Raw genomic sequence first — 15,207 nt, 5'->3', positions numbered from 1 at the left:
TTTGCCTGTTGCTAAATCTTGTTGCTGTGTTGGATTGCTTGGGCTTGCAGAGAATTTTGTAGTTGATTCTTACTGCTGTGTCATCCCCTCTCTTCTGGTCCCTGGCTTCCAATGGCACATGGAGGAAGAAGAGAGCGGACGGTGGCGAGGGACTCAGGTAAAGAACGGTCCACCCAATTCAACTCTGTCATAATTACACCTCCCTTTGCCATGCTTTATGACCGGCAAACCCCCCTCCACATGTCCATTCAGAGGACAAGTGTATGAGCTTTAGCAGAGACAAGAGTTCATGAGGGAATGGATGCCGAAGGTTCTCAGATTCTCCGCTTAGATCAATCGCCAATGAGGTCGCACTGCCACGAACTCTGGTTGGGACACAGGAAACAGCTGTTGTCAAAGTTGGAGGGGGAGATGCTGCGCGGATTCTTTGTTGAGCTGTGGTGGCCATGCGGAGATCCCATTGTCCCTCCAATTCAGATTCTCTCGTCTTTGCCCACCCCACTTTCCATCACCACCTCTGATTCCATGATGTGCCCATTTGTTCCTTCGGTGGGAGGTCCCGGTCTTCGGTTGCTCGAGGAAATGGCTTAGTGGCAGCGGGCAAAGTGCGTCGAGAACCAACGGACGGCCGTGGGAGAGCCGATGGGCTCTATATATGGCCATGCTCTGCCGAGGCAGAAGCACAACACGAGCTAATTGCAGCAGAGTAGCAGTTGGTATACACTCTTGCGACCTCTATGGCTCCGGTGTTGTGCTCTAGCACGAGTTCTGAGATCACGATCGGAGAGGTCGAAGACATCCAGGAGCTGCGGCGAGCTCGGCCGACGGCCGTCCCCGAGAGGTACGTGCGGGACACGAACGAGCGGCCGGCTCTGTCGACTATCCTCCCCTCCTCTCTGAGTGTCCCTGTCATCGACTTATCGAAGCTGGTCTGCGGCACCAAAAGACAGAGCCAGGAAGAGATGGCAAAGCTCACCGCTGCCTGCGAGGAGTGGGGCTTCTTCCAGGTAGCTTAATGGCTCATCCACCAACTTCTTCAGCACTTATTATAATGGTCGGAACACTGATCGATGCAGCATCAACCATGCGATGGCAGGTGATCAACCATGGGATAGAGAAAGAGTTGCTGGAGACCATGGAGAGGGTGGCGAAGGAGTTCTTCATGCTACCTTTGGAGGAGAAGGAGAAGTATCCAATGGCGCCAGGCACGATTCAGGGGTACGGCCATGCCTTCGTCTTCTCGGAGGATCAGAAGCTGGACTGGTGCAACATGCTTGCACTTGGTGTGGAGCCTGCCTTCATTAGAAAGCCTCATCTCTGGCCTACAAACCCAGCTAATTTAAGGTACTTCCATCTTGCCGTCACCGCAACAGAGAAGAACAAGTCTTCCCCTCGCATTTCCGTCAGCTTCTAACATGTATATGCGATCACAGCTACACATTGGAGAAGTACTCGAAAAGCATACGAAGGCTCTGCCAGATTTTGCTCATGTTCATATCGAGGAGCCTTGGATTGAGCCCAAACTACTTCGACGAGATGTTCGGCGTGGCGGTGCAGGCCGTAAGGATGAACTACTACCCTCCATGCTCGAGGCCAGACCTCGTTCTGGGGCTCAGCCCTCACTCCGATGGCAGCGCCCTGACCGTGCTGCAGCAAGACACGGCATCCGTCGGCCTGCAAATTCTCAAAGACAACGCCTGGGTGCCCGTCCACCCCATCGCCGATGCTCTCGTCATCAACATCGGTGACACGATCGAGGTCGGCGCCATCAGCCACCCTAGTTTTCTTCTCCATCTTAATCTACCACCAATCCTTTGCTGATCGACGCCACATGCACGCAGGTCCTGACGAATGGCAGGTACAGGAGCGTGGAGCACAGAGCCATCACCAACAAAGAGACCGACAGGCTCTCGGTGGTCACCTTCTATGCTCCGAGCTACGACGTCGAGTTGGGCCCTGTTCCTGAGCTCGTCAATGACCAGCAGCCATGCAGGTACAGGCGATTCAATCATGGCGAGTACAGTCGCCACTACGTCACCAACAAGCTGCAGGGCAAGAAGACCCTGGAATTTGCCAAGATTCAGACAAGCTACTGAGCAAGAAAGCCAAACTCTAGACTTCTCCAAGTACATTCCCCTACTATGTCGACATGTATAAGCAGAATGATTAGCCAAGCATGTTGTGTTAAAGATATTTACACGAAGTGTGTAATGGGATGTGTGATCATATTAAGGTGAATATAAAGCCACCCATCTTGACTTTTGAACGCACTTTCCTGTAGCTTGTCATTCGTGGTCTTGAAAAGAAAGATGCTGGCAATTATGGGTTTGACATCTAATGGCAGCACCAACACCAATGACCACTTGAAAAAGAAGAGAGTTGGCGAAGAATGACTGGCAGATAAGCTTTGTCCAATCGATCATGGAGGAGCTTTTTCTCAGTGGCATGTGGAGTTGGGAATCTGGCGCAGCTTGGTACCAGATACTCCACTGTGCGTGTGCAAAAGCAATAGGTTGGGAACATGTTGATTGACTTTGATGACAGACACAATGATTCTTCTTCTTCTTCTTCTTCTTCTTCTTCTTCTTCTTCTTCTTCTTTAAATTAAGCTAGATAAGTTTGTCGGCATCAAAATGCATAATCTAAGATGGCCAGCTCAAATTCTGGTAGATCAGCTCAAATGCATAATCTCCCTGTTAGACAGAGAGAGATTGTCCTTCGTTGCATGCTAATGGGTAGGAAACTATCATCTCTGCTGTAGTTTTGACCTTCACAGTTCGACAATGTGTTCAAGTTTGTGGCAATCATCTCAGTGCAAGTCTCCATCTCATAGTGACTGTTTACGTATATAGCAGGAAGTACTATTTGTTGACTGAGATGTACTTCAAATGCAGGATTCATTGTTCAATTAGGCTCCATGATGATGTGTACTTAGTGTAATGCATACTGCATCAGGAAAAATAATGTATCCATGATGTTGGAGGCCAAAGTAATTATGTATGTGTTTGCACTGTCATTACAGTTCAACATTTTATCTATTAGTCTTTAATACATGTAAATAATTTATGGGAAGATACGACAAGGAATTGGCACAGAGAGAGAGTAGTTGTTGGGTTTCATGTTGGAATCAAGAAGGCATCAAAGGAGAGAATGGATGACATGGACTCCGTAATGCTGCGCTTAAACTAGTCATTAATTATGTATTAGATTAGGATATTAGACCGGGCTGTCTCTGCTAATTTGTAACGCGAAGATGCTTTGGTTGATCTGTTTTGTAAAAGGAGATGCCAATTTGTCTTCTCTTATAGCTTTATGTTCTTATTTGTATGTAGCGTTCCCTGCAAACGAGGAGAAGAACACTTACTGATCGCAACGCAATGGCAACGAAGGAGAATTCCGGCACTGCAGTGATCGAAGGCCGCGTCGAGGACGTTCAAGAGCTACGGCGCTCTCATCCGATGGTGATCCCTGCGCGCTACGTGCGAGATGGCAACGAGAGGCCTTCTCCTGCTCTCTCACCCGGCCTCCCTTCCATGGACGTCCCCGTGATCGACTTATCGAGGCTGGGCAGCTGCAGCAGCAAAACACCAGAGCGTGAATCGGAGATGGCAAAGCTCGCTGCTGCCTGCGAAGGGTGGGGCTTCTTCCAGGTGCGTACTGCGCTTCTTCATCTCTCTTCTGGTTCCCCAGAAGCCGAAGCAGCACTGAGGCGATGACACATGCAGGTAATCAACCATGGAGTGGAGCATGAGCTGCTAGAGAAGATGGAGAAGCTGGCCAAGGAGTTCTTCATGCTGCCTTTGGAGGAGAAGGAGAAGTACCCGATGCCACCCGGTGGGATTCAGGGTTACGGCCACGCCTTCGTCTTCTCGGAGGAGCAGAAGCTGGACTGGTGCAACATGTTTGCGCTGGGCCTCGCGCCTGCCTTCATGAGAAAGCCTGAACTATGGCCCTCGAATCCACCTTCCTTCAGGTAACACATCGCCGCCGTGTATCTATCGCCATGGCCACGATTTATACCTGTATTACTGCTACAGCGAGACACTGGAGAAGTACTCCAACAGCATAAGACTACTATGTGAGACACTGCTCGGCTTCATCGCCGAGAGCCTCGGCCTCCGCCGCAGCTTCTTCAACGAGATGTTTGGGGAGGCCGTGCAAGCTGTGAGGATGAACTACTACCCGCCATGTTCGAGGCCGGACCTCGTTCTGGGGCTGACCCCGCACTCCGACGGCAGCGCCCTCACCGTCCTGCAGCAAGACACAGCATCCGTCGGCCTGCAGATCCTCAAAGACGGCGCCTGGCTTCCCGTCCATCCCATAGCCAACGCCCTCGTGGTCAACGTCGGCGACACGCTCGAGGTAAGAGCTCCGTGGGAAGCCCTATGCGTTCGATCCAGCGCGGGCGATCACTGACGTGACGAGACATGCAGGTGCTCACGAACGGCAAGTACAAGAGCGTGGAACACCGAGCGGTGACCAACCGGGAGAGCGACAGGCTCTCCATGGTCACATTCTACGCTCCCAGCTACGAGATCGAATTGGGTCCCGTTCCTGAACTGGTGAATGACAAGGCATGCTTGTATAGGAGATACAATCATGGCGAGTACAGTCGCCACTACATCACCAACAAGCTGGAAGGGAAGAAGAGGTTGGAATTTGCCAAGATTCAGACTAGTCTCTGAGCAAGAAGGTCATCATCTCCAAATTAATCGCATTCCCCTCCACAAGTTTGTATATGCTTATGCATGATTTGTATTAGACGAGTTCTTACTCGTCGAGCATGGTGTCACATCGTATACATGCAGTGTATATATGGGGGGTGTAGAAATTGGATTAATGTGACACCAACTGCATCATAATGTATCAAACACACCACCATCATTTCCCTTTCTGCAGCATTCCATGGTTCACATCCCACTTCACCAAATTCATATGTTAATATGTAGAAAGTAGGGTGACTCATCTGCATGTATCATCCACATCCCTGACATAGCTGATCATTTTACATGCTACAAGCAAAGCAAGCATATATACTATAGAGAACCTTCTACATGCCGCAACATGTTATAAGCCCAAGTTGCCTGTTAATTATGCTCACAAAAACAAGAGCAGCAGTTTACTTATGTTATGCAAATATAAAACAAACTCATACATCATACAGTTGATAAAAAGAAGGATTACTGTGCTTCCTATAGCCTTACAAACTGTGAGAAAACCCTTTTGGCCATTTCATTTCAACAAAGACCGGGAAGGAATCCGAAGAACATGAGTATTTGAATAAATAAGAATACTAGTTTCTTGGTTACACCGGCAACCCTCAGAGAGGTCATAAACAGACAGAATAGATTTAACGATTTTGTTTCCTGTAGCTCTCGAAGTATGTCGCCACCCGATAAGCCAGCTATCTAGGCTTATGTCACAATGTGGGTGTGGCAACGATTTTCCGTTCCAACCAATCCTCTTTTACTATCCCCTTCCGAGCAATTCTTTTATAGAACTTGCACCATTTCTCCATGGAACGTGTCAAGCGAACGCTGGGCTTAGCCCCAAAAAGATACTTGATATAGTCTCTGGTGAGACGAGTCAATTCCTCACCACCAATCATTAAGGTATACTGCAATACCAAACAAAAATTATCAGTGGATTTGTTCCTAGACTGAGTTATAAAGAAGGACATCCAAGCATGAATGCAGAAATCAATGGTCTTGATATTTAGGAGCCTCAAAATTATTTTGATGGTATAGAAATATACACCTTGCGATCTAGAGGAAAAATAATCCATTTCAAGTTTAACATGAATGGCTATTCTTTTTGGTGGGGGTAAATTCATTTAATTTTCTGCAAAAACTGTTGATTTCGGTTAAAAGATAGCATGCACTAGGATTTTCATAAAGTGCAGGCAGAGTCTTGAATCAACTTATCTTGGGGCAGGTCCAATCAAATCAAAAGCAAGAGGAAAGAAGGGGGGTGGGAGGGGGGCATATTCTTGGGATATTTATCAGGTGCTACACTTCACTGAAATTTATTTAATCACTCATTTGACTGAAATCTATTTAATCACACTTGACTGAAAGTTATTTATCAGGGGAGCATATTTTAATCACTCATCCCAAGAAACAAGCCTCCATTTGACTAAAATTTATTTATCAGGTGCTACACTTGATTATCATTGTCTAATAACCATGGATATGTTTCTTAGGATCAGTGATTAATAAAGCCACCAAACCATGGATATGTTCAGGCTCTGATAGAGGCATATTCTTTAATCAAATTACCAAATTGAGTCTATTGCTTAACAATCAAAAGAATGGGATAACAGTTGGGCATAAACAAGAAAAAAAAATTCTTTCCATATACTAAATCCAAAGAACACATTGGAACTTGTCAGAAATTGAGAAGGCAGGTAGAGAAACAACATGCATTAAAGAACATATATTAAGACTGTAATGGAGGCTTTTTACCTGTGTTCTCTGTTTGTTGTTAAATCCTAACAAAGACCAACAATATGCTCAAACTTTCAAAATTCGACAAATTGTAAGGTACATAATTAGCCCAATGATGTAAGATATAGAGAAAAAACAATGGGTAATTAGTCAGAAATTTGCAGAAATGAAGACAAGAAGAAAAGCTTACCAAAAGTGCCGCACCAACAACTGCCATAATCACTTGCAGGAATTCATCAAATTGTCCTGCAAAACCTTCATCTTCTGGACCACCAGAACCATCGCCACCACCCCCACGAGATATTCCATCACCTCCATTTCCATCAAATTGTCTTTGCCGTGCTTGCTCTCTCAACATATCCTGCACTGTTAGCTCTCTTCCAAAGCCTCCAATAGCTTTCTTCAGTGATACCCATGAAAAAGGCTGCTCAGATTCAGAAACATTTACAAAATGCCAAAATTTAGCCAAAAAACAAAGAGAACATATATCCAAACTAAAACTCACAGCTGATTGTGTAGCATACAATGGTAGTTTCTACTGACACAACAGTTTCAGAATGCAGAGATTTTAACATGGTCTGCAAACAAAAACTTCTGAGCTCATTGATTGTCTGCATGTTATGCACATGGTGACAAAATGAAATATAATTATGATCACTGGTTGACTAGAAAATTAAAAAAAAAAAAGAATGCTTCTTCCACTATCCATATTATAAGCACCGAGTTGCAGCTCCAACTGTTACATGTCATGCTGGGCCAAGCACAACAGTGCTAAATGCCATGCTTAAATCTAACATTGTCACATCTGGCCCAGGCAGAGGCCATGCAGCATGGCCAGCGTGGCATAAGGCACATAGCTTACCACCAAAGGCCAGCACATGCTTATAACTTCAGTACGAAAAATGAGAAAGCAACCATAAAAAGATGTACCTCATTTTCACTCTTGGAGTTACCCCTTTTCCCAGATGCATAAACTGGAGCACATCTTTCACTCTTTCGTGCACTATGAACTAATCTTGGACACACCTTGCATTGAGAGAACTCAATGGATGGAACAGCATATAAGCATGTAGAATTTGAGTATGAGGCCCAAGATAAAGAAGAGTTTCTTGCATTTGTCACAGTGGGCCCAATAAGGAAACCTCTATTAGACAAGGAAATTGATTGAACAGAATTCATCCTTATCCAGGTAACAAAGCAAGATCTGTAAAATTAACAAAAGTGGCATGCATAGTTACTGACAGTAACATAATGACAACTTACATCAACTAGACAGATGCTTTGATGTAAAAGGGCAACGGCTTCAAGTGTAAAACACTGTAAACCCATAAAAATTTGCTAAAATCTATGACAGTCAGCTTAGAATAAAAGCCTGTTAAAAGATATAAAGCAAAATAGTAACAAACAACATTTAATATACATGAGTTGCAATAAAGAACCTCCCAATAACAATGCCAAATACCAAACATTGAATTCCCTTATGTTAATTATCGCTGAGGCAGCTAAGCCAAAAGCATGCCTTTATACTATAATACAAAGACTTATGCAACAGACTGTAATACTTTTAGTTTCTGCAATTTCCTATCGAAACCAATCGGGTATGGTTGTCCGATACGAGATTTTTGACCTTGATCTTTTTTACTATGCAATGAATGAACCGAATATGACTTTGTGCTATTTGCAAATAAACAAGTATTTAAAAAGCAACAAGATATACAATAACAACAACAAAGCCGTAAGTCCCAACTATTCGGGGTCAGCTATATGAACTTTTTGCAGCCGTTGAGATTTGTAAAGAATCATATGTTTAGTTAAGCTTAGAATATTTAAATCTTTATTTATAATTTCTATTAAAATCTTCTTAGGTCTTCCTCTGTCTCTCCTCATATCACTAACATTAATCATTTTAGCTTTTCTAACTATCATCTTCATAGGTATTCAAAACATTTGTTCATACTATTTCAAACAATTCTCTCTCATCTTATCTTCTATCGAGGCGATATCTAATTGTTCACAAATAAAAATATTTTTTTCCTATCTTTTCTAGTAACTCTATACATCCATCTCAATATTTTTATCTCAGCAATATAATTTTTTTTGTATATGTTGTTTCTTATTTGTCCAACACTCAAAGTCATAAAGCATTGTCGGTTTAACAATTATCTTATAAAAAATTTTCTTTAATTTCAAAGATATTTGATGATTATACAAATTCTGAACGACTCTCGTCATTTTAACCATTTTATTTTTACTCTATGAATAATATTTTCATTAATCTCTCCATCTTATTAAATAATTGATCCAAGTTACTTAAAATTTTTACTTAAAAGAACTTCTTGTCCATCCAATTTAACTATATTCTTATATCTATTCCTAATATTATCAAAATTACATCTCATATATTCATTCTTAGTCCTACTTAATTTAAAACTTTTAATTTCTAAAGATTACCTCCATAACACAAATTTATAATTAATATCACTTAGACTCTCATCAACTAAGAAAATATCATCGACGAATAACATAGGCTAGAGAGAGGTCTATTTTTGTAAAAGAAACAAGATAGAGCGGATGATAATTAGATCCTGTCAAAAAATGACAGTTCAAAAATATCTTAAGAAAGAAAAATACGGCCAATGCACTGGAGGCTGCTGCCAATGCTAATCGTTGAGATATTTGTCGAAAAAAGACAGACATGGCTGATAATATCCAAAAATAGTTAAGAAAAGTTAACGACCAGCCAGAATGGATTTTTGTAACAAGTTGTCAACAAATTGGATGCACATTCCAGTCAAATTATGTAGTTCAGTGAGATCTTTTGCATTCTATATTAGATGTGTTAGATTATTTGTTCCTACGATATACAATCTGAATCCTAAAGCGCTAAAAACTTTAGAGGCCAATGTGTCATAGTAAAGTTGATTTTTTGCACTTCGATGATGGGTCCAAGTCATGAAACAGAGAGAAGGGAGGGAACTCGGAGGGGCAGCTCCGCCAAGCAGAAGCAAATAGCGGAGGTAGGAGGTTAGCGGCCGGCTGATACAACAAAGAGCCGGCGGGAGGAAGGGGCGGGGGAAGTGGAGGAGGAGGGGCCAGAGTGACGGAGACACAAGTACTGGCACCGCCGAGAGGGAGAGAGGGGGAGGGAGGGAGGAAAAGAGAGAGATAGAGAAAAAAGAGGAGAAAGTACCTCCGTCGGCGAAAGGAGAGCCACCGCCGGAGGGCTGCCTAACGGAAGAAAACGACCGCCTCCTTGCACATGCGCCAGGCACGGAGATCCGGCCACCTTTTGCACGGACAGGGAAGACGAAGATTGCGCGGCGGGGCTTCCTGCCGCCGTCAATGCTTTCGTACCTCAAGCAACCGCCATCAATCTCCTTCCCATCGTTATCTCCAGCCGATCAAACCTCCCCTGTCGGGCGGCTGACGCTCCGCGGTCTCCTTCCGTTGCGCTCGGCGTGGGAAGGAAGTCAGGAATCCTCTCGATCGCTCGGGTCGGAGCCGATGAACCCACTAATTAAACCGGGCTGGTTATTTATTGAATGTGATAGTTCGGCATGGGTCCATTTGTTTTGTCTGGCCCGGCTTGGTTCGGTTCTTTGGCAGATTTATTTCCAACCTCTTCCGGTTTGATCCGAGTATAAGTTCACTGTTTGGGCCGAATGAAAACCGTCCTTCCATCAATTATATATATATATATATATATATATACTATTTTCTGAGCTCAATCATCAATAGGAATTATGACCACATCAAACTCGGGTTTATCTCAATCCGGGCTAATCTTAAATCTCCTTATTTCTTCACATTTAACTTATTAACATATATATCATACGATAAATAATCAAATACTAATATCTACATGATATAATTAAGTAATTGAATGATTTTCCATCATGAAAAATAATACACAAAATCGAGAGTAGGTTTAGAATGTTCAAACAGTATTTTTCGCATCCGATTATAACATGAACAAGAAATATATTCTATAGCACTAACTCGTCATCTATGTTCATGCTTAATGCTAAACTATAAGAGAGAGCGAAACAATGTTGCTAATTGGTTAGTGACTTATGCTCGAGCCATAAAATCAATCATTTTCGGATAGCAAGCTGACCTTCGGAACTAGATTTTGGAATAATCATGCAATTTTTTGTTCTACTTAGTAAATGTTACTTTTATTTTTGAAAAAGGAATACAAGAAGGAGGAATTAAGAAATGCCTATTTCTTATGATCTCATTGGTCAAATATGGTGTGACTTCCTCTCATGCATAATAAGTAACTCAGTCCATCAAAAACAAGAGTGTCATCTCAAATGTGCTATTGGGTTGGCAAGATTTGCAATGCTCATTTTGATAGCTACATTCATACATTTCTATTCTCATGTGTGAAATACCAAACTTACTATCATAACACTTGTGTGTATGTGTGTGTTTTCACCATCTTTATGATACAAAGCATTGCCAAATACATCAGATATGACTAAAGATTCTCTGAATGTACACCAAAACATATAATCAAAATTTTGAACTACAATTGGGGGATCATGCAAATCATCCATATCCAACTTCAACTAATAAGTTCCTAGTGATTTTAGATCCAAGACCTCTCTTTCTCACTTCAAATGTGTAGATTCACTTGCACATTCTTCATGCAAATTAGAAGAAACTGTAGCTCCCAACCAGTATTCTGTCACAGCATACTTTTTGTTTCATCCAGAAGTTAATTGCCTTCAATGGAGGGAGGACAAATTAATAAACCCATGTCAAATATCATGCAGCTCGAGACATCTTCCAAATACATATGTTTCGATGCAGCATAGTTATGAAATGAATTTGGCACAGCATGATGATGTACTGATGCTTTCAGATCATTCAAGAGAAAGCTTGAGACAAAACCATAGTGGCACCTGCTGACCAGTACGACGCCATTACGACGTAAATCGATCCTAAAGCAGCTTTAGTTTAAGATCCATTGCACGCAGTGACCATTGTTCTTCACAAAACTGATTCTTATGGAGGGACAAATCATAATCTTATGCAGTTCTCCACAAAACTAGTAGCTCAGTCGAAATTTCTTGCTATGAAGCATAGGAATTAACCTTGAGACGGAGGATGTCCGTGTTGTTTTCTGGCTGGAACTCGAAGAAACATGAAAGCCAGTGCAACACCATGGGGAGCACCAAGCACACCCATAAAGTTGGAAGCACTGCATCACAGGGTTTCGTGTGCTCGAATGCTGCTGCTTAAGCTGCAAGACACAACTGTGGTACCCCAGTCTTTGCTTTTACACTTTGTTCAAGAAAAGAAAAAGATAAGAAAGACCAGACTACTCCAAGATCGATTAGTAGATGGTGCTTCTGTCACCTTAATACAAGCATGACAATGATCTTATGCTGGATTTAGGGGGTGCATAGATTGACCAGGAATCCAAAGAGGACAAAGTCAATTAAAGAGCCTAAATATCAAACAGTGACTTGGTTGGTTATATTTGAAGTTCTCAAAGAAAATATTTTTGGCAGTTTAAACTCTAGATTCAGATATCACCAGTAGGATTAAGTTTCTCTCAACTGTGAGCATCATCCATGCATTGCAGGCACTTGAGATGAATGAATACTTTTAGAGAAAATGTAGTAGGAGACAACTGTAAGGATCGAAGCGATTGCTGCCTTGTCTCAAGAAAATGTGTTCCAATATCAAATATCACGAATCAAGAAGGTACAGAAGTTTATAGCCAACAGTTGATGCAAGCAAAACAAGCACGCAAGGTAAATGAGGTTGTACCAGAGCAAGGCACACAAGATAATCTTAGAAACCCCTTGATGCAGAAGGTTTACTCCTTTCCGAGGGGTCAAACATGAAGTGAGCACCGGCGGAGGGTTGATCTCGAGCATCGGAGCTGCTGCTTGCCTTGGTGCTGTGGCCGCCACCACCGGCAGCTCGATCACCTTCCATCTCGCGGTACTTCTGCAAGTACCTTTTCATGGGCTCGACATAGTCGTCGAACCCCAACGTGTTGAGTGCCCAGCAGATGTCGTCGCCGTTCACGGTCTTGCGCTTCTCCTTGTGGCACTTGTCGGAGGCCTCGCCGGTGACGAAGCTAATGAACTCCGACACGCACTCCTGCATCGTCTCCTTGGCCTCCTTGGAGATCTTGGCGTTCTGGGGCAGGATCTGCTTCATGATCCTCCCCACGTTGGCGATGGGCAGCAGCCGGTCTTGCTCCTTCACTCCGCCGTCGCCTGAAGCCGCGCCAGCGTAGTTATGATGGCCATCTGACTCCATGCTGCTTCCCAGGTTATCAGCCATGTCCACAGTAGTCAAACTTGCTCAAACCGTCCTATGGAATCTAAGACTTTGCGCACTCTCTCTCCCATATAGGTTGAAATCCACATGTACGTATGAGCATACGTATGTAGGAAAAGTCTTCTTGAGATAAGCCCAGTACTCGTGTTGTCTTCTCGGTAGGAACATGCCCTTACACAGCCCTCGATTAATGTTGGGTGTCACACACAGTGAGTTCAGCAGTACCATGGCCGACCAGGGGAGTTCTCAGAGACTCATTTCGTGGCTCGGTGAGGTCTTCCTGCATCCTTGGGTTTTGGTGAAGACACATGAAGGAGCCTCTCACATGCCATTGCCCAAATTGCTGTCCTTACTCTGCAGGCAATGGTGGATGCATAGCCAATGGATTCAACCCCACCAAGCTTTATCATGAAAGGCCAGAATGGTCCCCTACCTTCCCCACCCTCATCTTTGATTCACTCAAAGCTTTGATAATTGTACTGCACCGATCTGTCACGTGTGCTTGTGGCTGCTGTAACTCCAAACTCCCCAGAGAGATTCTTCAACCTGCAGTCTCAACTCCTCATGAACTGATCATCATATGTTTTCTCTAGCTTGCATGCCTCCAGAACCCATCTCCTTGTCCGCAACAGCCACCACCACCACCACCACCATGATCCCGCAGAGAGCGTGAAGAAGAAGGTCACAAGGATATGGACATGGAGACCTTAAAAAAGGAGAGGCACCAAAGTTGAGTCAAACCACCCACAGATGGTGATGGGGTTTATGATTGCTATCTTATGTGTGGGAGTGGTAGGTTAATGTCCCTTTCATGAATGTTTCTTGATGACACATTCTGTGTTATTCTTGCGCAAGAAAGCGACCAACTTTGCTGCAAGATCCAAGTTTGTCCCCAGTTGTCCATTTCATGAGTCCCTCATGCATCACATGTGTTGGATATCCACTTGTAGATCAGCCTTTGCTTTTCTGATATCAGATTACATTTTAGGATACAGAAGTCGAATCTGTCATCACAAATTTCCTAGCATCAGAGCTTCCATTTGCCCAAAACTGGAGCCAATCAAGATCAACAATTACCCCCATGTACTGAGCTGAGACACCACAGATGGACCACATAACTCATATAATAAAACTGCTGAGGAATTCATGGAAAACATATTAATTCATATTTTTGAAGTATACAGTGCCATGAAAAGTAGAATACCTTAATTTTCCATTAAGATGGCTTACACAAGAAAAAATTGCTGCATTCACTCAAACTTATAGGAAGGGTTTCTCTCTGTCATTAAGCTGACCCTTTTTTTTTTTTTTGAGGAAAAAAAATGCCACATTGTGTTTCTTTTTTGGTGCTACAAAGACTTGGCAGTCACCATGATTTCTAGATAATTTCTAAAAGTGACATTGGAACAAGAGAAACTTTGCAGCAGTTAAACCATCTACTGCCTAAATCATTAAGTTGTTTGTCTGTCTTTCCTCATTCCAAACTCACTACTGTTCATCCACATGGACCTGAAGGATCCTCACTCTTTTGAAGGGCAAACAAAGAATTGTCTTATGATCATTACATACTTCTCATTGGCAGTGACATGTGTTTTTGGTATTGTAGTTGCTTTACATTTATGTCTACACACTCATATGCTCACTCTTTCATCAAAACCTCCATCTAAATTGATGACTGACTATATATGCATATTTGCAATGGAAATGATCTGTTCTTAGTGCTTTAAGATTCTTAAAGGACTTCCATATAAATGATTTTGAGCAATTTGACAATGTTGATGTATCCTGGAATGAAGATCTAAGAACAACTTATCATTGTAAATGTTCTCATATCAGACTTGTCCTTTCTATGAGAAACAGACATCCAAACTAAGATTCTCCAGAACAAAAATTCCACAAACCTTATTATTGCTTACACGTATTATCTTCTGTCAAACATGTCAGAAATCCACTTAAGAGTATATGGTTGGGAGGAATACGTTCATATCTTATTCAACAACTTGCTGTAATGACATCCATCATCTTTAATGTTCTTGGTGGGTTTCAACAATGCCCTCTTCACATGCTCGAGTGTGACTATTCTCCACCAAGGAGATATGGACATGGTCACTAATGAAACTTCATAGTTAATTCACATTCCTCGGTTGCGGAGCCAGCGTCTCCGGCAAACTGCAAGGTGACACTTGCCAATGCGGAGAAGCTAGCCAATCACTGGAACTGGAGTTCAATTAGCCACATGCATGGAAAGCCTCTATTTGCTGTGTCTCAATGATCGACACAAAGCAAGTTGAAAATTCCCAATAAAGACACACATATTGGGTTCTCAAGGTCAGTTTCTTTATACTTACATCTGCTTTTGAGTCCTCACATCACATGTCCAATCTTTTGTTATTTGAATGAGCACACAGACATGAGTGGAATTGGAGTCTTTTGAGTGCTCAATAGATTCCACTTG

At 42.9% G+C, this 15,207-nt stretch overlaps 4 protein-coding genes across 4 annotated transcripts; 2 read left to right on the top strand and 2 right to left on the bottom strand.

Moving 5' to 3' along the window:
• The first annotated feature begins 627 nt into the window (after positions 1-627).
• Positions 628-2,266, top strand: LOC135652818 (protein LATERAL BRANCHING OXIDOREDUCTASE 1-like). Its single transcript, XM_065174072.1, has 4 exons — positions 628-1,007; positions 1,097-1,344; positions 1,434-1,758; positions 1,842-2,266. The coding sequence occupies exons 1-4, from the start codon at positions 738-740 to the stop codon at positions 2,094-2,096; spliced, it is 1,098 nt and encodes a 365-aa protein (XP_065030144.1). The 5' UTR covers positions 628-737; the 3' UTR covers positions 2,097-2,266.
• Positions 2,267-3,292: 1,026 nt separating this feature from the next.
• On the top strand, positions 3,293-5,048 carry LOC135652439 (protein LATERAL BRANCHING OXIDOREDUCTASE 1-like). Its single transcript, XM_065173367.1, has 4 exons — positions 3,293-3,650; positions 3,726-3,973; positions 4,038-4,362; positions 4,434-5,048. The coding sequence occupies exons 1-4, from the start codon at positions 3,378-3,380 to the stop codon at positions 4,683-4,685; spliced, it is 1,098 nt and encodes a 365-aa protein (XP_065029439.1). The 5' UTR covers positions 3,293-3,377; the 3' UTR covers positions 4,686-5,048.
• Positions 5,049-5,210: 162 nt separating this feature from the next.
• LOC103970489 (uncharacterized) lies at positions 5,211-9,939 on the bottom strand. The gene is made up of 4 exons (XM_009384278.3): positions 9,637-9,939; positions 7,377-7,650; positions 6,637-6,870; positions 5,211-5,617 (listed from the first exon to the last, which is right to left on the bottom strand). The coding sequence occupies exons 2-4, from the start codon at positions 7,623-7,625 to the stop codon at positions 5,420-5,422; spliced, it is 681 nt and encodes a 226-aa protein (XP_009382553.2). The 5' UTR covers positions 7,626-7,650; positions 9,637-9,939; the 3' UTR covers positions 5,211-5,419.
• A 2,154-nt stretch (positions 9,940-12,093) lies between these two features.
• On the bottom strand, positions 12,094-13,351 carry LOC135652528 (nuclear transcription factor Y subunit B-4-like). Its single transcript, XM_065173518.1, has one exon. It carries the CDS (start codon positions 12,753-12,755, stop codon positions 12,255-12,257), a length of 501 nt encoding a protein of 166 aa, XP_065029590.1. The 5' UTR covers positions 12,756-13,351; the 3' UTR covers positions 12,094-12,254.
• Positions 13,352-15,207: the final 1,856 nt, after the last annotated feature.

This window comes from Musa acuminata, chromosome BXJ3-11 (assembly GCF_036884655.1).
Source record: "Musa acuminata AAA Group cultivar baxijiao chromosome BXJ3-11, Cavendish_Baxijiao_AAA, whole genome shotgun sequence".
Taxonomy (NCBI): domain Eukaryota; kingdom Viridiplantae; phylum Streptophyta; class Magnoliopsida; order Zingiberales; family Musaceae; genus Musa; species Musa acuminata.
The sequence above is the reverse complement of the archived record's forward strand: the minus strand, read 5'-3'. Positions and strand labels throughout refer to the sequence as shown.